The sequence below is a fragment of the Agelaius tricolor genome, unplaced genomic scaffold (genome assembly GCF_023055355.1).
Source record: "Agelaius tricolor isolate 1412-34295 unplaced genomic scaffold, bAgeTri1.0.p SCAF_20, whole genome shotgun sequence".
NCBI classification, from domain to species: domain Eukaryota; kingdom Metazoa; phylum Chordata; class Aves; order Passeriformes; family Icteridae; genus Agelaius; species Agelaius tricolor.
Genome location: NW_027269280.1, coordinates 4,226,117 through 4,246,345, shown reverse-complemented (window position 1 = coordinate 4,246,345; position 20,229 = coordinate 4,226,117). Strand labels below are relative to the sequence as shown.

At 50.2% G+C, this 20,229-nt stretch overlaps 1 protein-coding gene across 1 annotated transcript; it reads right to left on the bottom strand.

Moving 5' to 3' along the window:
- Positions 1 to 513: 513 nt before the first annotated feature.
- On the bottom strand, positions 514 to 19,328 carry MYO1H (myosin IH). The gene is made up of 31 exons (XM_071444900.1): positions 19,188 to 19,328; positions 18,158 to 18,273; positions 17,643 to 17,841; positions 17,136 to 17,216; positions 16,537 to 16,716; positions 16,083 to 16,181; positions 15,364 to 15,477; positions 14,972 to 15,043; positions 14,179 to 14,298; positions 13,814 to 13,881; positions 13,374 to 13,479; positions 12,776 to 12,856; positions 12,392 to 12,483; positions 10,959 to 11,053; positions 10,438 to 10,484; positions 10,176 to 10,256; positions 9,411 to 9,516; positions 8,687 to 8,804; positions 8,309 to 8,422; positions 7,926 to 8,002; positions 7,381 to 7,449; positions 6,712 to 6,796; positions 6,074 to 6,233; positions 5,614 to 5,697; positions 5,077 to 5,170; positions 4,496 to 4,551; positions 3,885 to 4,020; positions 3,042 to 3,109; positions 2,493 to 2,590; positions 1,106 to 1,205; positions 514 to 537 (listed from the first exon to the last, which is right to left on the bottom strand). The coding sequence occupies exons 1-31, from the start codon at positions 19,311 to 19,313 to the stop codon at positions 514 to 516; spliced, it is 3,066 nt and encodes a 1,021-aa protein (XP_071301001.1). The 5' UTR covers positions 19,314 to 19,328.
- Between the last annotated feature and the right edge of the window lie 901 nt (positions 19,329 to 20,229).

Here is a 20,229-nt window from a genome sequence, read left to right as displayed (position 1 = left end):
GAACTTTTGGGATGAAATATCAGATCTCCATCCTAATTAATGTCAGTTTGACCTCCCAGCCCTCCCTGTGGGAGAGGCCCAGCTGTTGGGATTCTCTCTGGTCAGTCTGCCTTGAGAAAAATTGTTTTTAGATCAGGGTTAATACTGCTCTGCACTTCTTGCAGTGCTCCTGAGTCGTGAGTCAAAGTACAGCTAGAAAAGCCTTTTGGCTTCTGTCCTAATCCTTCCTGACCTCTCAGAGATGGAGATTTTACCTTGGAACTTTGGGGATAAACGTCCCTGTGACCACGTAACGAGCGTCTCCTACTGGGAACGTTACAGCAACATCAGGGATTTTATTTATCTATAGTTGAATAGTTTTAAGCTATAAAAAAAAAGAGCCTAAAAGATGCAAACAAACTCTCAAATCACAGCAGCCCTGTGGCATCAGAGATTCCAGGGGAGATGTGAGGGCTGGTCTCATCCTGCAGGCTCCTTTCTGTTCTCAGCCAAGGGAACAGCAACGGGTTCTCATCAAGACTTTTTTGGGGTTGACACCTGGGAGGAGAAGAGGAAGGAGCCATTAAATCAGGAATTCTCAAAGTGCCTGGGAAGAGAGGTGGTGGTGGAGTTTCTATTTGCCCATTGGTAGATAGAGACAGTTCCCTCCATCTCCTCTGCAGGATGGAGAACTCCTCTTGGAATTCTTCCTTGGAGCTGTCAGCTCATCAGAGGACCTGCTTGGGTGACAAGAAGTGCCTTCCCTCCATCCCCCAACTCACTTCAGGCATAACTTGGTTGAGGGAGGTGGAAAACATCCCCTGAGGCCTCATTTTGCTGGTTCACATTGAGTTTGGGTCAGACTAAATTCTCTGAGTGCCCACACCAGGAACCAGCCTTGCTGCCCCCATCCCTGGGCCAATTCCTGCACAATCCCTGGACCTGCAGCTCCCAGCCCTGTCTTGGATCACCTCCTGCAGGTGACACTGACGGGGTGGTCACCTCCTGCTTTGGGAGGGCACTCAGGCCCTCCTGGACTCCCAGGAAGGGAGGGCTGTGTTCTCTGCAGGTGGAGATCCAAAGGGGGAAGCACCAGGTGGCTCCCTGTGCTCAGCTGAGGCCTTACCACTGTCAGCTGTCCAGTTTTGTCCTTGAAGACCTGAGGCTCTGGCCCCACGGTGAACACCATGGTCCCCTCCTTCCCGGAGCCCACACGGAACCGGAGGCTGGAAGCACAGGAGGGCCCTTGTCATGGACAGATTTTATGAAAAATCCTTTCCTTTGGATTTTTTTCTCTTGAGAAGCTGAGAGGCCTCAGAAACGAAATGCAAACAATGGTTATCTGCTGCTGTGGGATGCAACAGGTGCATCTGTGGATTGGTCTTGTGTGGTTGTTTTTAATTAATGGCCAATCACAGCCCAGCTGGCTCAGACTCTCTGGTCAGTCACAAGATTTTATTATCATTCCATTCCTTTTCTATTGCTTTGCTAGCCTTCTGATGAAATCACTTCTTCTATTCTTTTAGTATAGTTTTAATATATCATTTTAATATAATATATATAATAAAATAATAAATCAGCCTTCTGAAACATGGAGTCAAGATTCTCATCTCTTCCCTTGTCCTGGGACCCCTGTGAACACCACCACAGCCCCTGGAGAGCTCTCCCCACAAGAGGCTTTACTCCAAACCCCCTTTATTTCTGTTCCCTGGGCAAATCTCGTTAAAGGAGCAGATCAGAGCCTCCAGCTTAGGTGAATTTCCTAAACAATTGCATTATCCCAGCGAGCCCAAGGGGTTGATGAATGGAACAAGGCTGCCTAGCCCAGGCTTTTTGAGTCTTCTTGGTGCAATTAAGCACTGGAAGCTAAGCAGATCTGACCTGGAGGAAAGCACTGAGCACACCAAATCTAATTAGAGCTGAAATGCAAAGGCCAGGCTGAAAAGCTGGAGCAGAATTGCAGGTTTCACCTGCCAGCTCCAATTCCCAGAGAGGCTGGAGACATGGGCTGCATCCACCTGCCAGGAGCACTGGGAGGAATCACATTTTGGGCCTCCTCAATCTGTCTGGGAGAGGAGCATTTGTCCTGATGTGACCCACAGCTTCCCAGCTGGCTTTCCTGAGGCTAATGGGATCCCCTGTGGAACCACTAAAGCCATGACCTCATGCCCAGGTCACATCAGAAAACTGAAAAAAAAAGTGGGTTTAAAATAAAATCACCTAGAAATAGGTTGGGTTTAGGCAGGTGGGGCGTGGGCAGCTGTCAGAGCAGAGCAGCACCCCCAGCAAGGTACAAGGACTCTTTGGAATGATTTTTAAGACATTTTCTCTCAGTGCATCCCATTTCATCTCCCTGTGCCTCTGAAAGTCACAAAAACAGAGATGCTGCTGCACAGCTCTGGGCAATGTCTGCTGGGGTGATTCAACAGTCTTGACCTAGTCCAGGCCTAAAAGGTTTTCCCATAAAACTGAGCCTGCCCAGGGCTACCCATCCACCTTCCTGCCTTCCTTACCTTCCCTTCACCACTTTAACAACGCTTTGCTTGTTGGCCAATATGCAGAGCTTGGTGACTGTCTCAAAGATGTGCTCACACTGCAGGATCACATCTCCCTGGAAACAACAAAAAAAGAGGGATAAAGTCACCTGGCATCACCCCAGCACCTGATGGTGCAGAGAAATTCCTTTGGAATGACCACCAGGCAGAAGTGACCAATTTAAACACCCTCTCCAGGGATTATTTAGGATTTATTTGGTCTAAAATAAGGAAGGAGTGTGTCCAGAGAAGGGGATGGAGAATCAGCCACACCAGGAAGGGCTGAGGGAGCTGGGGAGCTCAGCCTGGAGAAAAGGAGGCTCAGGGGGGATCTTCTCATTCTCCACCACTCCCTGGCAGGCTGGGATTCCAAGTGAAAGTTTTCATGTTGAGACAGCAAGGATGTGAAGGCCTGGCTGATTACACACTGAATAAACACCAGGAATTGTGTCATTCCAGGAGTTCATAGGATGGTATTGGAGGCATCAGCCCCATGGCCTCACTTGAGCCACCATCCCCATTTCCTACCTTCTGCTTGTTGTCCTCAGGAACGTGAATGACCACGATCCCATCACTCAGGTTACTGGTGGAGATCCCTTCAAAAGAAGCCCAAATTTAAAGGAAAACACCAAACCCAGCTCCACACCACCCTCAGCTGCTTCCCCCAGGAGAAGCAACTCCAGCCCCACATGGTTAAAGGGGAAATCACATTCCTGAAGGAGGGCTCTGTCCTTCCTTAGAGTGAAGATAATTCCCATTCTTAGAGCAAAACACACGAAGCTCCTACTTGGATTGATTAATTAATCTGAATTTTCAAAATATCTTCTGAAGGTCCCTTTATGTCACCCATTGTCCATAGCACAATTCCAACAGTGGTGATTTAAACCCCTGCAGGAGCTGTTTGCCCCAAACCTTTCCCTGGTGCCTTGGTTTTGGTAACAGGAGAGGGGAAAGGATCCATTCTACCCCTGAACTGTAGTTCCAACAGTGCCAGGATTAAAAAATACCCACAAACCAGGGTAGGAAAGGTTTGGGTCATTTTTTCTCCTCTCTGTGTCAGCAGAAAGTGACGTCCTCCTGCATTTAAACATTTCAAGGAACTCTTACTCATAAAATCATCCTTCAAGGCTTTGTTCAGCCCCCAGGAAAAGAGGGACAGATCATTCCAATATCTTTGCAAGACAAAGTTTCATAATGTCATCCTTCCTTAAAGGATGCCTGGCAGGACAGGAATCCCCACAACAACCCACAGAACCATCACGGAATGGTTTGGGTTGGAAGGAACATTTAGGATCATCCCATTCCACCTATCCCACTAGTCCAGGTTGCTCCTAGTCCCATCCAGCCTTGGACAGCGACTCCCAGAGGTACCTTTCAGGGTGGAATATTCGATTTTCTGTTTGATCTTGGCCATCTCCACCACGTAGGCCGAGCTCTGGGTGAGCACCAGGAGCCGCTCCCGCGCCTTGAACCCGTTCCTGTCGTATTTCACCACGGGGGTCACGTACTGAAAACAACGAGCTGGAATCAGCATTTCCACCCCTGCAAGCTCCTGCTCCAGGGGTTTGGATTTTCCTGGCTGGAAGCAGCTCAGAGAGGAGCAGCTCTGCCCGTGGAGTGCAGGTCTGAGCTCACAGGGATCTGGATTCCCTACACTGGGAAATTCAGGAGGCAGAATCCTGGGAATGATGGGGTCCCTGTGCCCTCTATGCCATAACCATGGGAAGTGCAGGGACACTCCAGCTCTGCTCCTCCCCTGGACAGGGCTAGGAATGTTCTTTAAGCTTTCATTAAAAGGAATCTTAAGTAACTCTTAATTAGGTTTTCTATTATTTCAGTTATTTTTCTCAATGATTTTGAGACCTGTCTCAAATTTAGAAGCAAGGAAATGGTGGCTCTGCTGCTCTTCGTCAGTCCCCGAGTGAGCAACCAGCTCCAGGACTCCAGTGAATGTAATTCCAAGAGTTCTGTCCTTCCCTTACCTTGATGTTCTCCCCACGGATGAGCTGCAGCACTTTGGGGTTTAGGTCATTCTCTTCTGAGGAGCAAACCATAAAAACAAACTGGGTGTGGGTGCCAGAGCCACAGCCCCAGACAGACACTCCCCACTCCCCAGCAAACTCCAGAGAGCTGGTTCAGCTGTCTTCATCCCAACTGGCTTTCCCCCCTTGGAATGCTCCCTTCCAAACTGAGGGCAGCCACCTCCAGCTGCTCCCAGACCCATTTTGGTGACTTTTCCTGCCTGACAAGTAAATTCACACCAGGAGTTTCTGCCTGGTTTTGGGTCTGCTGTTGGTTCAGACCCTGGTCCATCCCAGCTCCCATGGAATTCTGCTCAGGTTGATGGCTTTCTGTGCCAGAGGGATCCCAGTACCCCCAGTTTGAGAACAACCCAGCAGTGATGTGATGTCACTCGATGTGACAGGGAGGAACTCCACTGGCAGGTGATGCTGCCTCTGCCAGGAGGGAATTTCTCTTGGGAAAAGAGAGCCTGTTTGGTCAAGCAGGAATTTCCAGAGCCAGGAAGACGTGGCTGAGGCCCGCAGGGGTTTGCTGCACTCACTCAGGCGGGTCTCCAGGAAGGGCTGGCTGAGGCTCTCCAGGTACCCCTCCTTCTTCCCACTGAAAACAGCACTGGTCACCACCTTCTGCTGCAGCTGATGGGAGAAGGAACAGCCTTGACCCTCAGAATTCCACCACAGGGAACACCAGCAGGGACAATGCAAACACTGCCACTCCCACAGCATCCTTCTGCTCGTACGCTGCCTGCCTGACTCATGGAATCTTGGAATTGTGCTGCTTTTCTCCTGGCACCTTTGGGTTATTCTGGGAAAATCCTACAGATCTTTGGTATTTATGGATCTTTTCCAATTCTATGCAGAGCAGATTTCATGCCATTAAATTAAGCTCCACCTGTCTGCCCTCTCCATCATGAGGGACACCTGGCTCCAGGAGTTTGCTCTCCTATGATGAGAAGTTTGCTCTTATCCCTGAAGGACTGACTGGAGCAGCAGGACCAGAAGGTGCTGCCTGTGTCCCAGGTGATCCTCAGGGATCACACCTGTTTGAACTGCCACATTTGCATTCCAGGGGTTGTTACCTGCACTTTCCTCTCAGCACTGAGCCCTCGGCAGTATTTCCTCACCAGGTTCCTCACGCAGATTTTCTGGAGCATCTCGGATGTCTGCATTAAAAAAAAATAAATCAGGAAAAAATAAAGCAGGGAAGTTGTACAAACAGCTCTGCCTGTGCCATGAGCCTAGAACCCCACGGGATTAATTTTGTCTTTATTAGGGCTTGTGAATTCACTCTACTGTCAGTGCATTTTCCCTTTTTATTGTTTAAACCAACAGGGAGCTTCATCATTTCTCTTGCAAGGACCAACCACTGTGCTATTCCACCCATTCCCACCCAAACACAGCAGATCATGGGGTTTTCCAAAGGCTCTGAACAGAGGATGAGCCAGCAGCAGATCATTTTCTCCCACCTGGAATGTGCACACACATGGCCACCAAACATGGGCCACCTCCACCTCTCCCAGAGCCTCCAGGACCCCTCACCTCTTCCAGGATGGAGGGAGGCTGGAGCCAGCTCTTGTCCAAGACATTTTTTGGGAGGTGGTCTCGGAGCTTCATCAGGTAGTGGTACTGTGAAAGCCTCACAAAGTCCCTGTTCTCTTCACAGAGGGGTTTCTTCCGATTGATGAAGCCGATTATGAACCTACAGAAAATATCCTGTGACCTCCAGAAATCCATGGAAATGAGGGGAGGGACAGGCTAAGGATCGCTGGTGTTAGCTCAGGTACACTGAGGGTCAGCCATGGAAATCTCAAGCTTTAGAATATTCTAAATATTAACAGGTTTTTACCAAGTTCTGTTGGCCAAACCACAGCGCTTTGGAGCTCAGAAGGAATCAGCTCAGGAGCTGGGTTTAGGGGAGCGGAGAGGGAATGATAAAAATTATGAGGAAATTCTTCCCTGTGAGGGTGCTGAGGCCCTGGCACAGGCTCCCAGAGGAGCTGTGGCTGCCCCTGGATCCCTGCAAGTGCCACAGGCCAGGCTGGACAGGGCTTGGAGCAGCCTGGGACAGTGGGAGGTGTCCCCTTGGCAGGGTGGGGGAACTGGATGGGCTCTGAGGTCCCTTCCAACCCAAACCATTGTGGGATTCTGTGGCTGGGCAATATGGTTGGGACAGTTACTTCCTGATGGTCTGCACTGCCCACGTCCTCTTCTTGGCTGCCCTCCGTGCCAGGGCTCCTCTCCAGCAGGCCTCCAGCTTGATTGCTGCAAGAGGGAACCAGTCCTGGGCTTTGGCCTTCACATGCACCCAGCAGGAGCTAAAACTGGTTATTTTGCAGCTCTAAAAGCCGGCTGGTGGGAACAGCAAGTTTGGAATGTTTTTCTTCTCCGTGGTGGATCAAGTTCCACTGTGCTGTGGGGCTGAGCAGCAAGGCCAGCCCTTGTCCCTGCTCTGCCTCCTGCTGTCCCTGCCCACAGCCCAGGAAGCTGCTTTACAGAGCCTGCACTTTACATCAGCCTGCTGTGATAAGAGGGGCTTTTCCCCCAGCAGCTGAGGATCAACCCCCAGGTACCCCAGAATGTCCCCAGTGTGTGACAGAAGCTGCTGCTGCTGCTGCTCAGAGCTGCTCCCACAGCTGAGCCAAGAGCAGCTCGTGGTGTGAGGATCCAAACAGAACCAAAGGAACCTCTGGAAAAGCTCTGGGAATGCTCTGGGTGCAGCTGCCACCTCCTGTGACCCCAACAACCCCAAGTGCTGCCACAGCACCACGGATCTGGGACCTCCCAAGGCTCCAGGCCCTGTGGAAAGCCCCCAGCCCTGAGAGAATTCCCCACTGCAGAGCCTGTACCTGCTTTCCTCTTCTTCTGGTAGGCTCTTTTCCCAAGGAATCCTTTGTATTTGGCCTGGAGTCTTGAAACTGGAAAGAAGGCAGAGACATCACTGGCACCTGCAGGGTCAGGGGGGTGAGGAGCTGAGCTCCTGCCCTCTCCATGGCACAGGGGACAGAGGGGACCAGAAGCAGCCCCTGTGGGCACCATGCCCTCCAGTTCTGCTGCTCAAGGAACCCCTAGGATGAGACAGAAGAGACCCCAGTCCCAAGGGAAAGGCACTTGGTGCATCTGGGCACAGACAGGGAGGTACTCATAGGACTGAAGAGCTCCAAAGGAGCCACAAATCCACAATTCAAGGGATTTCCCCCCAGCCTGGAGCAACTTTACTGAGTTTTCCATAAATTCTGAGAGCTAGGCAGGCCAGGCTTGGGAGAGACCTTAAAGCCCACCCCACTCCATCCCTGCCATGGGCTGGGACACCTTCCACCATCCCAGGCTGCTCCAAGCCCCACCCAAGCCAGAGCCAGGAAGAAGGTCCCAGGCCAAGGGAACTGGAACTTACTCAGCAGGTGCTTTCTGTACTCAAAGGCATCTTCTGTGGCAAACAGGGTCTTTGGGAAACGGATGAATATTTTGGTTCTGAAAAAGAGACCAGGAGCAGGTTATCCATGGTGAGCCATCCTTCCTGAGCAGGCTCAGAGCCCCCCAAACAGCTGTAATGCCACTCAAGCCTGAGCTGCCTTGGACTGCCCAGGGAAGCAGGAGAAGCTGGAGCCCTAACACAGAAATGGAAGAAATGAGGTTGGATTGAAGCTCCCATGGAAATAGGTAAAAATAATGAGGAAATTTGTGCATCGAGGGTTTTATCTCTCTCCTTGCTGCTGTCACAGACAGGACATAAGATCCAGGACAGCAAACACTGAGCAGCCAGAGCAAGGAACTTACCTTCCTAATTTGTACTCCTCAGGCTTGTAACCAATGTGTTTGATGAGTCTCTCCACACCCTCTGCTGCTGGCCCATGCCAGTGTGGCCAGGTAGCTGGGCAGAGACTTTTGTACCTGAAAGATCAGCAGGACATCAATGCAAACAACCTGAAGTTTGAAGAAATCCCTCCTGAAACCACCCCTGAAACTCCCTCTGCTTCACTCAAGGCGGGAGATGCCAAAGCAGATCAAAGCGATGCAGATAACAACAGGCAAAGGACATTTTTGAAGCAGAGGGGGTTCTGCTGACAACTCTCACTGCTGGGACTGGAGTTTTGCTTGCTCTGCAGCCCTCAGGAGGGCAGGATTACCTGGCCACAGGGGAGGCAGCCCCCTCACCTTTGCAGGAAGAGCTCGTACTTGCGCCGGTAGGCGAAGCCGGCGCGCCTCACCCGCAGGTGCTCCATCAGCCCCAGGTACTTCACCTGGTGTCGGATCAGGAAATCATCAAACTTCCCTGCAGTAAGAGCACACCTCCACTGGTCAGTTCTGCCTGGGGAAGCTCACCCACATCCCCACGTGCTGGGGGAAATCAGGAAGGAACCAAATCCCCAATTACCCATGGGGACAAATTTGCTGCCAGCTTGAACAGTGTTTACTTCCCAATACCTATCACCTGTGTTAGACAGTGAGACTTCTACTCTTAACCAATCTAAAAGTGCCAACATCACAGCAGAAGATAGAGGCCAAGAAGAAGGAAAAAGGCTGGACATGCCCAGATCCCTCCATTTTGCCTCCTGAACCCCCATTCTAAAAACCCCAAAATCTATTTTTTCACCCAGTGATAAATTCACTATCATTCTACTTAAACTGTCATGGCTTGTAATCCTTCATGTAAAGGTTGGTAATTCTTTTTTCCAAGGGCTCAATCAAAGGCACAGGGGGCTTGGGCTCTGTGCCAAGGTCTCTGAGCCCCCTGGCAGGGTCTCCAGTCCTCCAGGGCAGCCAGAGGAATTTCCTGGGCTCCCACACATCTCCACAACATACACACACTGCACCCTGCTCCAAGGAAATCCCTCTGCCCACTCCTTGGAGTCAGCAGAGCCTCCAGGCCCAGCCTCACCAGGCTCCTTGTTCTCATTGGGTTTGATGCAGCGGATGTACGAGGGCTCCTTGGACATCAGGATCTCGATCAGGCTCGTCAGGCTGTTCTTGAACTGGGTTGCAACCTAAGACAGCATCAAAAGGACTTCCTGAGCTCTGGAACTCCTCCCTGCAGGGAGGGAAATTGACTCCCTGCATCCAGCTTAACCCTGGAAGCAAAAGCTGATGGTGCATTGGTAGCCTGGAGTTTTTGGAGCGTGGTCAGTTGTGTGAGTGCTGAGCTGGAGCATTTGAGCCCTGGCCATGCAGCTGGACACATCTGGACACAGCAGGCAGCCCTTCAGATCCCCCTGCTCCTTGGGGGATGTGCTGTGGGATGTGACTTTGCTGGCTGCTGTCTCAGCAGCACCACTGTTCCTCTGCCAGGGAGCTCTCAGGGGTGGATGGCAGCAAAACCATCCACCAAGTGCAGGAATCCCAAACCCCCACAATTTATAGGGTGGGAAGGGCCCTCTGGAGATCACCCAGTCCAACCCCCTGGCAAGGCAGGGTCACCCAAAGCAGGTGACACAGGAATGTGTCCAGGTGGGTTTGGAATGACTCCAGGCCCTCCCTGGGCAGCTCCATGGAAAGCTCTTCCTCAGGTTGAGGCAGACCTTGTCATGTTTTAGTTCATGTTGTGTTTTAGTTTATGGCCATCAGGACTGAGGAAGGGATCAGTGATTAAACCAAGGCCTGGGGAGCTGAGATGATATTCAGAATTAAGATTAAAGACAGAACTCACAGTCTCTGGTCTCCTCCTGTTGTCCAGCTCTGACAGGAGGAAACAATCCCTGATGATGCTGTTCTTGGAGTTGCACAGCACCTAAAACAGGAGGAGATAAAAGTTGACCTATTGAGCAGCCTTTCTACTCCTCCTGGGAGCAAAACAGCCCTAAAGATCAGTGCTGAAGAGAAAAGGATGTTTTTGTTTGCTACAGAAAGTAAATAAATATTCTGCACCAAGCAGGTGATGTAAAAGAGCAGCATCCCTTTTTTGTGCTTACCTCCTTCAGGTTTCTGTACAGCAGATCATTATTCTTCTCCAGAAATCCTGAAAAAAAAATTTAATTAAAAGAAAATAAAAAAGAAAACAGGAACATTCACATCCTCAAAATTCTCACTGCAGCCACATTTAAGACTTGCAGGTCAGTGCCTGCAGAGGGCAGGTAATTTGTAATTCCTCTGCCCATCAAGTCACCATCACCCACAGCAGTTCAAGGAGCTCAGGAGCTCCAGCCTGGCCATTCCCACTCACCCACAGCAGTTCAGGAGCTCAGGAGCTCCAGCCTGGCCATTCCCACTCACCCACAGCAGCTCAGGAGCTCAGGAGCTCCAGCCTGGCCATTCCCACTCAGCAGTTCAGGAGCTCCAGCCTGGCCATTCCCACTCACCCACAGCAGTTCAGGAGCTCCAGCCTGGCCATTCCCACTCACCCACAGCAGTTCAGGAGCTCAGGAGCTCCAGCCTGGCCATTCCCACTCACCCACAGCAGTTCAGGAGCTCCAGCCTGGCCACTCTCACTCACCCACAGCACAGTAGGTGACCTCTCCAGCGTAGTGGAGGAGGCGGAAATCCACCCAGTCGATCGATTTCCGCATCTTCTGATCCGCCAACTTGCGCCTGCCGGGGGAAAACCCAACAGAACACCAGGAGAAAGAGCAGCAAAGAGATTCCCTCAGCCTGGGGACAGCCACAGCTGGGGGACAGCTGGAAAGGTGGTGTTTGAGCCTATTGATGGGGCTCTGACTGTGGAGTTACGGCCTTTGAGCAGACCTTCATCTCTCCCTGCTGGCAGCTCCCATAAACTCCTCAGGATGTCTGGGATCTACTCATGGCCATTTGGCAGTGATCACCCATTCCAGAAGTATTTCTATTTCTTCCCATAACATCAATTTAAATACATTTTTACTGCTTATGTGGGGGGAAAAAAACCACCAGCTTCCTCAACCCCAAAGCAAACCCGGGGGGAAAGGATTTCAGACATTTTTGCCCTAGAGCGAGAACCCAAATACAACGAAAGAATCCCAAATGTTCAAGAATAGCAGGAATATTTCAGAAAGCAAGGATTCCTGGGGGGAAAAAAAGGAACCAAACAAGAAGAAAAAAAAAGAGCAACTTCACAGCTGAATTTTCAGCTTTGTAAGCAGTCACAAACAGCAGAGCTGAGTGTCACAACAGCACGTTCGTGTATCAAAGCTCCTTCCAAGAGCAGATCCCGTGGAAGTAGCTCCAGCACTTCTATTTAAAGCTTTTAATCAGGCAGAACAGCATTAAGGCACATTGTGGTGACAAGGAAGTTGGCTACAAATTTTCCACTTGGCTGTGGTGGAGTTCAGAGCTGCAGGAACAGTGACAGCTCAGCACTGTGACTCTCAATTGATGACTTGTCACAGCCCTTCAGCAGCTCCTGCAGGGAAGTGCCAGCACAGCTCGGCGCCAACGCGCTCAGCTGCCACCAAAACGGGATCCAAACCCCCTCCAAATGGAGTATGAACCAAAATGTCACTCATCTGGGGGAGAGGAGCACAAGCGCTTTCTCTCCTCTTCGTACTCCAAGCTCACACAGAACAAGATGGGTGTAAATATTTACATATCCCCCCTCAGCTTCAGGCATTTGGCTCCTTGTCACAACATCTTCAGCTTTTCCTGGAGTCCCTGGGGACCAAAGCCATCTATGGCCAAAGCCATTTAACCTTCCTGGGCTAAAATCCTGGGCTAAAATCCCCTGATTTTGGTGTGGAATGACAGACTCAGAGCTCAGCATCAGAGCAGTGAAGAGACAGAGCCCTGCTCACACCTCCCAGCACCCCGGACGCACCAGTGGGGATTTCCAACATCAGACACTGGATGGGCTCTTTGATTCCCTCTGGGACAAGGCAGAGATTGCTCCCTCCCCAGCCCTGGCATGGATTTGGGATGGGAAGGGTCTGGGATAGGATACAGAGGGTAAATGCATACGTCACGAAGTGGGCATGGTCTCCTACTTTCTCTTCCAGCTTTTCCAAGAAGCTCAAATCAGTGGCTTCCCCAGGCCGTAGGCACTCCTCATCCTGCAACAGCAGACACTGGATCAGAGCTGCTCTGAGCTCAGATCCCCTCCTCAACAACAACATTTAGGGCAACTTTGCCCCACAAACCCAAAGCTCCATTGCAGGGGAAGCAGAACATCCCCCACCTTTAACTCCCCCCGAAATTGGATCCTCTGGGTGTTTGTTACAGGAACCTGTGTTTATGTTCTGGATAACACAGACCCATCCCATAATTAGAGGGTAAAATGTGATTAAGAACCATTAGAGCAAGGCACAGGCCTGCATTTTAATTTAGTACAAACTCTGTTCTTACCAGGATGGAGATTATTCCTTTGTGCTTCTGCTCAACCAAGTCACAGATTATTTTGTTGTTAAAATATGGGATTGGTTCCCACTGGAAAAGGGAAAAAGGAAGAAAAATTTTAGATTAAGACCTTTTGTTTGCAATTTTTAAAGTTCTTTGGAACTTAAATAAGATACAGCCTCAGATCCCCCTGAAATGAGTGGTGTGAATTAGGATCCACTGAGGGAAAAGGTGACAGCACAGTGATCCACAATCCCACTCCAGAGTTCTCCTGCTCCCAGCAGCCCACACCATCCTCTTGTTCTCTGCATAAATCCTCTCCATCTTTCCATGTTTTACACTGCTGGAATCCCTCATTCTCCAGGGACATTGTCACTGCTGAGCATCTGAGTTCTGGGGAAGGTCCTACTTCTTCCTTGAATGATGTCAATTAAGTCTGGGCTAAATTGCACTTCAAAAGGGCTACAGAAAGAGACCCCTGCAAATCCTACACTTCCCATGGGAACAACAACAATCTAAAAAAGCAGGATGACTTTCACACTGGTGATCAAAAGCATTCAGTGCAATGGCAGTTCAAAGGGAAAAGGGAGGGTGAAATATAATTTACCTCAATGCCTTCCAGTTCATATTCCTCCTGCTCTGCCTTCAGGGTCATCTCAATCAGCAGCTGCTGCAGCTTCTCATTGCAGTAATTAATGCAGAACTGCTCAAAACTTCAGGGAGGTTAAATGAGCAGCAGGTTTGATGCGATCCAGGGGCACTTTTGCTTCTTCCTCCACCCATTCCCATAGAGAGACCAAGCCCTCATTTCCACAGGGACCAAATTCCCCATTTTCACATGGAACAAACCCCCCATTCCCACACAAACCAGCCCACCCCTTGCTCCCACACTGTTGCACCACAGCCCAAAGCAAAGCTTTTCCTGAGGTCCAGCAAACCCTGCACCCAGGTTTTAGTGCCCTGTACTGGGCTGAGGGCACTCTCAAAAATTCATGCAGGAATGTCCTGTACCCCCAGGTCACCCCAAATCCCAGGAACAGCCCTTACCTGTTTGTGTCCAGCACTTCAAAGCCATAAATATCCAGCAGGCCAATAACTGTTTTCTGAGTTGGGTCCTGTCAAAAACATCCCTGCTCTGCCATTGCTCCTTCCCTGCACGTGGCTGCTCTCACCTGAACTTCAAACTTTCTCTTTCAGAGAAATCTCAGTGGAGAAGCCACTTTAAGGCAGGTAATGAACTGCTAAAACTCTTTAACAGGGAGTAACTAAAGGGTTTTCCAGCTCAGGGCTGGGGGATGTCCCAGCAGCAATTATCCAACATCCCAGATATTTGGTGATGGGGGTTGTGGGGCCTCTCTGGAGAAACTGCTCAGCATTTTAGGAGCACTCAGGACCCCAGACAAGAAACCAACCTTGTTGGCAAGAGAGCCATTGATTTTGTTGACCAGCCAAGTGAAAGTCCTTCCATAAATTGCTTTTGCTACGGCATCCCGGGCGTAGAATGCCAGATCCACGTTCAGTGGGCTGAGCACCTGGAAATAAACATATCCCAGAGAGGATGAGCACCATGGGGATCAGAGCAAACCTCTGCACAGCCAGGTCACCTCTGTGGCTTGGAGAAGCAGCCACATTGTCCCACAGCACAGCACAGCCACCCCTGGACTGCAGCCATTCCTGCAGGGGGTGACAATTGGACCATTTAAGGTCCTTTCCAACCCAAACCACTCTGGAATTCCCTGATTTTCCCTACAGCTTTATTTTCCACTAGTGTTCCTTCAGCCTGGTGTATCCCCAGCTGCCAGCAGGTTTGGGGCACTACATTTTGGTGAGTATTAATTTAGACGAAGCAGGAAAATATTCTGACCTCGTTTTACTTCTATATTATTAAAATAAAAATATATAACGTTCAAAGAGTGGTTTTCTCTGTTTGTGCAGCCCAATTTCCCAGGAAGCACCGTGGCCTGGGCAAGGGGAAATTGTTTGGCTCAAATACAATTCCCCGTTCCAGTTTTTTACCAGCTCCTGCCCTGTTCAGCAATAAAACTCCAATATATTTTAGTTTAACGTCTCAGGCTGGAAGAAGGGGATGTGGAGGAGGAGAGGGACAGTCAGAGGGATCTGGTTTACACTCAGAACTGGCTCCTCACCCACCCCCCATGTGGGATCTCCCAGATTAATCTGGGACCTCACAGAACTCCCTGGTACCTCCTCGGATCTGGCTTCAATCTTCCTGTGGGTGAGAGCTTCGTGCAGGATGGACAGGTGAGCACCCAGGAGCTGCGGGGAGAGAAATATCTGCACTCAGAGCACAGCCACGGGAAATAAGGAATAATAATCCTCCCTGTTCAAATAAGCAGCACTGTGTGATCAGCAGGGCACAACATCCACCCCCTCCCCAGCCACCCCCGTCTTGGAGCCACAGGAGATAAGGAAATTTCAGGGAGAAAACTCGAGGTGCTTTACAAGAAGAGCTGGGTATTTTTAGAGTTACCCTTGTGCTTTTGGGAATAAATATTTTGTACCAATAGGAAAATCCCAGCAAGGTTCAGGTTTTCCTCCCAGCACTGGGAATTCTGAGCCCATCTGGGCAGAGGCACCTTGGAAATCCACTTGATCTGGGAGCCGTCGCGGATGATGGCGTGGCCGTTGCTGTCCTCCTCAAACTGGATGTTCCCAAGGTGCAGGACACTGGCAACGATTCCAAAGAGATGCTGATAATGGGAGATATTCCATTAGAACGTGATTTCTCACAGCCCTGTGGGGTGGTGCTGATCTTTCCTGCCATTAATTAACAGAATTTTGGCTGGGCTGAAGGAGGCGAACCAGAGGATCCAGTGCCACCCCTGGCATCATGCCCTTCACCACCCACTCCCTCAATCCCACCGAATCATGGAATCCCAGAGTGGTATGGTGTGGAAAGGAACTTAGAGATCATTCAGTCCCACCCCTGCCAGGGCAGGGACACCTTCCACTATCCCAGGTTGCTCCAAAAAACCCCATCCATCCTTGGACACTTCCAGGGATGAGGCAGCCACAGCTTCTCTGGGCAGCCTGTGCCAGGGACCCAATTTCTTCCCAATATCTAATCCAAACCTACTGTGTGGCAGTGGGAAGCCATCCCCCTTTGTCCTGCCACCCCAGGCCCTTGTCCAAAGTCCCTGTCCATGTTTCTTGTCAGCCCCTCCAGTCCTGACTACCCAAAGTGTGTCCTGTTCCACCTTTCACCCCTCTCCACAGCTGCTCCCATCACTTCAGGAAAAGAGCAGTGCCCTCCTCTCTGAAATCCCCTTGCTCAGTTCCTTTTCACCAGCAGTACCTCGATATCTTTTTCAGTGAAGTCAATGATGGAAAAAGCTTTCCGGACGATTTTCCAGTCATTCTTGTCATTGATAGAAAACACTTTGGCACATCGACCCTGGGCAGCAAAAGAAAGATGAATTAATACAATTAATTGATAAAGAACTTTTATTATCAGCAAACAGACACCTCTGGGTACACTGCTTTCACTGCCAGTTCCCTCAGTGAGTTTTCTCACTGTTAGTTAATCCTGAGCATGGCTCCTTTGATCAAATCTTTCAGTTTCTACTGGAAACCCCAAATAAATCAAACCCCTGAGAGTGGAGAGCATCACCATAAATTGCCTGAAGCTGTGCAGAGCTTGATCTTCCAGCCATCCCTTATTTTTAGGGTAAGAATACCTTCTGGCCAAGCTGCATTTTCCATCCTTACAATTCCTGATGAGCCACAGAGCAGCTGCAGCTCCCACTGACCTGGATGAGGTACGTGTATTTCTGGGGGTTACGCTCCAGCCCGAGCCAGCCGAGCAGATCCTTGTCTGCCCCCTCCAGCAGCTGGTAGAAAATATGGAAATTCCTCTCTCCATGGTTTTGGTGGACAACTCGGGATTTCTCAATCAGGTAGCTGAGGATGTGCCCTCCCACTGGAGCTCCCTGGCAGAGCAAAGCAGGCAGATCAACACCAAAAATATCAATAATCCCCGTGATTGCTGTTTCTTTACTCCCAGGAATGAGGAACAGGCTCAGGAAAAGCCAAACTCTGCTGTCATTTATCTGCCACCTTTTGCTTAAGAATGTCCAGCAACAGTGCAAGGATTTGCTGTCCTGTAAGAGTAACCTGAGCTTTAGAACTCTCTCAGAGCTTTCTGTGGAGCACTGCCAGGATTGCCAGCAAGGCTGGAAGTTTTCAGGATGGATAACCAGTGACCTCACCTGCAAAATGCAAGGTCTGCAAAAACAGGGGCAGAAATGTGCAGGGTAAGAATTAATAAATCCTGGGCTGCCTGCTCAGCATCCAGGGGGTTTCTCAGGCACAGCTCCTTTCCCCAGCGCTCCACTGAGTTTGTTCTCACCTTAAAATCAAACTGGATGTCCATGTACTTCCCAAATCTGCTGGAGTTGTCGTTGCGCAGGGTTTTTGCATTCCCAAAAGCCTGGGGGCAAGCAGAGAGGGAAAGTCACTCCTCACCTCACTGGGACCAAGTAACCAAGACTTGCTGCTTCAGCCAAGTCCCACTGAATTTAGTGAGATTAAAAAAAAATACAAACGAATGCATTTGCATAGCTTTAAAGTGGAATTCAGCTTAACCAATTACTGGTTTTTCTTATCTAGCCCTAAGGAACTGCTGCACAGTGCAGTTTTCTTTTATTTTCTTGTATTTCTTCCAGCCATCCTCAAATCAAACCCCCAAATTCAAATTTCCGAACACTAAATGATACGAAATCCCAAATATTCTTTCAGAGGCTGTGCCAATATTGGCCATTCTTGCTCAGAGCTGCAGATTTGCAGGGAATCCTCGAGCAGTGGGGCCACCAACTCCAACCCCTCTGCATTTTTGGGTCTTCCTTTGGTTTCTCACCTCGAGGACGGGGTTGGAGAGCAGGAGCCGGTCCCGGACAGTCTGGAGCTGCTCCGTGGTGGGACAGGTGACTGCATAGTACTGCAGGATCTTCTTGGATGCCTCTGTCTTGCCAGCCCCACTCTCCCCAGAGATGAGGATGAAGTGGTTGTTGAACTCATTGCACATCACCCTGTAGGCGTTGTCAGCTATGGCATAGCTGGGACAGGCACAGGAGGGGAAACATCCATTAGGAATGGCACAGGAGGAGGAATGGCAAAGGTTCCCAAGAGTTCTTACTCCTGGTTTAGTGTTGGACAGGGTAATGGAATCCCAAAATGGGTTGGAAGGGATGGTAGGGATCACCTCATTCTGGGCAGGGCTCTGTGAAAGCTGGGCTCAAAACCTGAGCCTGACTCAAGGCCTGACAGTAAAAACCAGGCCTAGTGACTGTGGACACCCCCGTGGTGGCTGGAGAGCATTACAGGGAAATCCCGAATTAGGAATACCCACAGAGATGCCAGGGGAACACTCACAGGTGTGGGGGCAGCTCAAAGAAGTTCACGCCCCGATAGAGCTGCATCTGAGACACTGTGTAAATGTCCAGCTCCTGGTAGGGGTTCACAGACACGAGGAGAGAACCAATGTAGGTCTGCAGGGAGAGAGAGCCCAGTGGGACACCTGCTTCACCCCAAAATCCCAAAGGAGGAGCCAAGGGACGCCTGCTCCACCCCAAAATCCCAAAGGAGGAGCCAAGGAACACCTGCTCCACCCCAAAATCCCAAAGGAGGAGCCAAGGGACACCCGTTTCACCCCAAAATCCCAAAGGAGGAGCCAAGTACCTCAGGACATTATCCACAAATAAATGTCAAAACTGGTACAGAGCTTGTTGTGAGAGAACCAAACCAACCAAGAACTCTTCCCAAACTGATACCAAACTTCTTCCAAAATCCCCTTGGTCAGGAGTAAAGCTGAACCATGAGAGCAAGCTCAGAGCCTGACAATTTGAATGCAAGGATTTGGGATCCCTTGGTGCTTCCAGGGCCCTTTTCCTACTCAAGTTAACACAACACAAAAATAAAACCCTCAGCCCTTCCCAGACAAACCTTGTCCTGCCTTCCTTCAATCACAGCATTCCCTTTTCCATTCCCTCCCTATTTACTGCACGTCCTTTAAAGCTTTGCAAGGCAACTCAGAGCAAGCTGAGATTTATTTTCAGGAGTTCAGGCAGATGAATTACTCCTGGGTGATCGCTCTGCTGGGCACTACCAACACCTTGTTAGATACACACAGGATACTCAGCTCTTCCTCCTGGACCTGACCAGCAAGGCCCCCTCAGGGACATCTCAGCAGCCATGAGGCCACCTTAGGGACATCTCAGCAGCCACACGGTCACCTCAGGGACATTTCAGCTGCCACATGGTCACCTTAGGGACATTTCAGCTGACATGAGGCCACCTTAGGGACATCTCAGCTGCCACATGGTCACCTTAGGGACATCTCAGCTGCCACAAGCTCCCCTCAGGGACATCTCAGCTGCCACAAGGCCCCCTCAGGGACACTTACATAGATGAGGTTCTCCTGGTAGCGCTTGCGAAGGTTGTTGAGGAAAGCAGCCTCGCTGGTGTGGGAATCCAGAAGGACAAAATCCTGCACCCCGACCTTGTCCCGGGCTATCAGAGCCCCTTCCATGATGGGCTCGCCGTTCTCGTCCACCTCCTCCTTCTACAACACAAAGATTGTGGGGTGCAAGGTCAGGAGGGGGAGAGAGGGTCCTTCCCAGGGACAAAAATCAGCCTTGCACAGGTAATTCCAGGAGATCATTATCCCAGCTTGTCCAAGGATGGCAATTCCATCCAGGCTCTTCCCAGTCCAGACTCGCTGCTGTGAGCAGGAAGGAAGATCCCAGTTTCCATAAAAACTGAGACAAACCCACCCCTGGAGATGCAGTCAGGATCTGAACACTCAATAACTCGGTCTAGACAGAATTTTCCATGTATAAAGTTGGAATAAACAGTGGAAGGCACCAGAAAAAAAACCCTTAGTTTTTCTCCTTTATACACATCTAGGCATGAAAGTGGAGAATCCCTGGGAAAGGCTGCGAGGAGTTTGACCTGTAGGCAAAAAAGATGAATCCCACAGCACCACCCAGCACAAGAATGTGATTCCCAGTGCTCCCAGCAGCAGCTCCAAGCCAGCTTTCAGTGCTGGCAGCAGATGTCCCCACACGCCAGCGAGAGGCACGGCCACTGCTGATAAAACTGATCAGAGAGGGACCCGGGGATGTTCAACCCTGCCCAGCATCCCCCATCCCTCTCCAAAGGCTGAGAGGTGCAAAAAAGGCTGTCCCTGACACAACCAAATCCTCTTGCACCCTCCATTTCTGACCCCTCATGGTAGAAATTGAATTCATCTGGGAAATTCTCACTGCTGAGGGTCAAGCTCAATTCCCAGGCTATAAAAATAAACTGTGCTTTTTATTTACCTAAACCAAGCTGCTAATTTCATGCTAGCAAATAAAATAAGCATTTTTGTGTACATATTTCATACATATTATGGTATGACAAATTATGGTATGACAAATTATGTCTCCATCACACATATCATG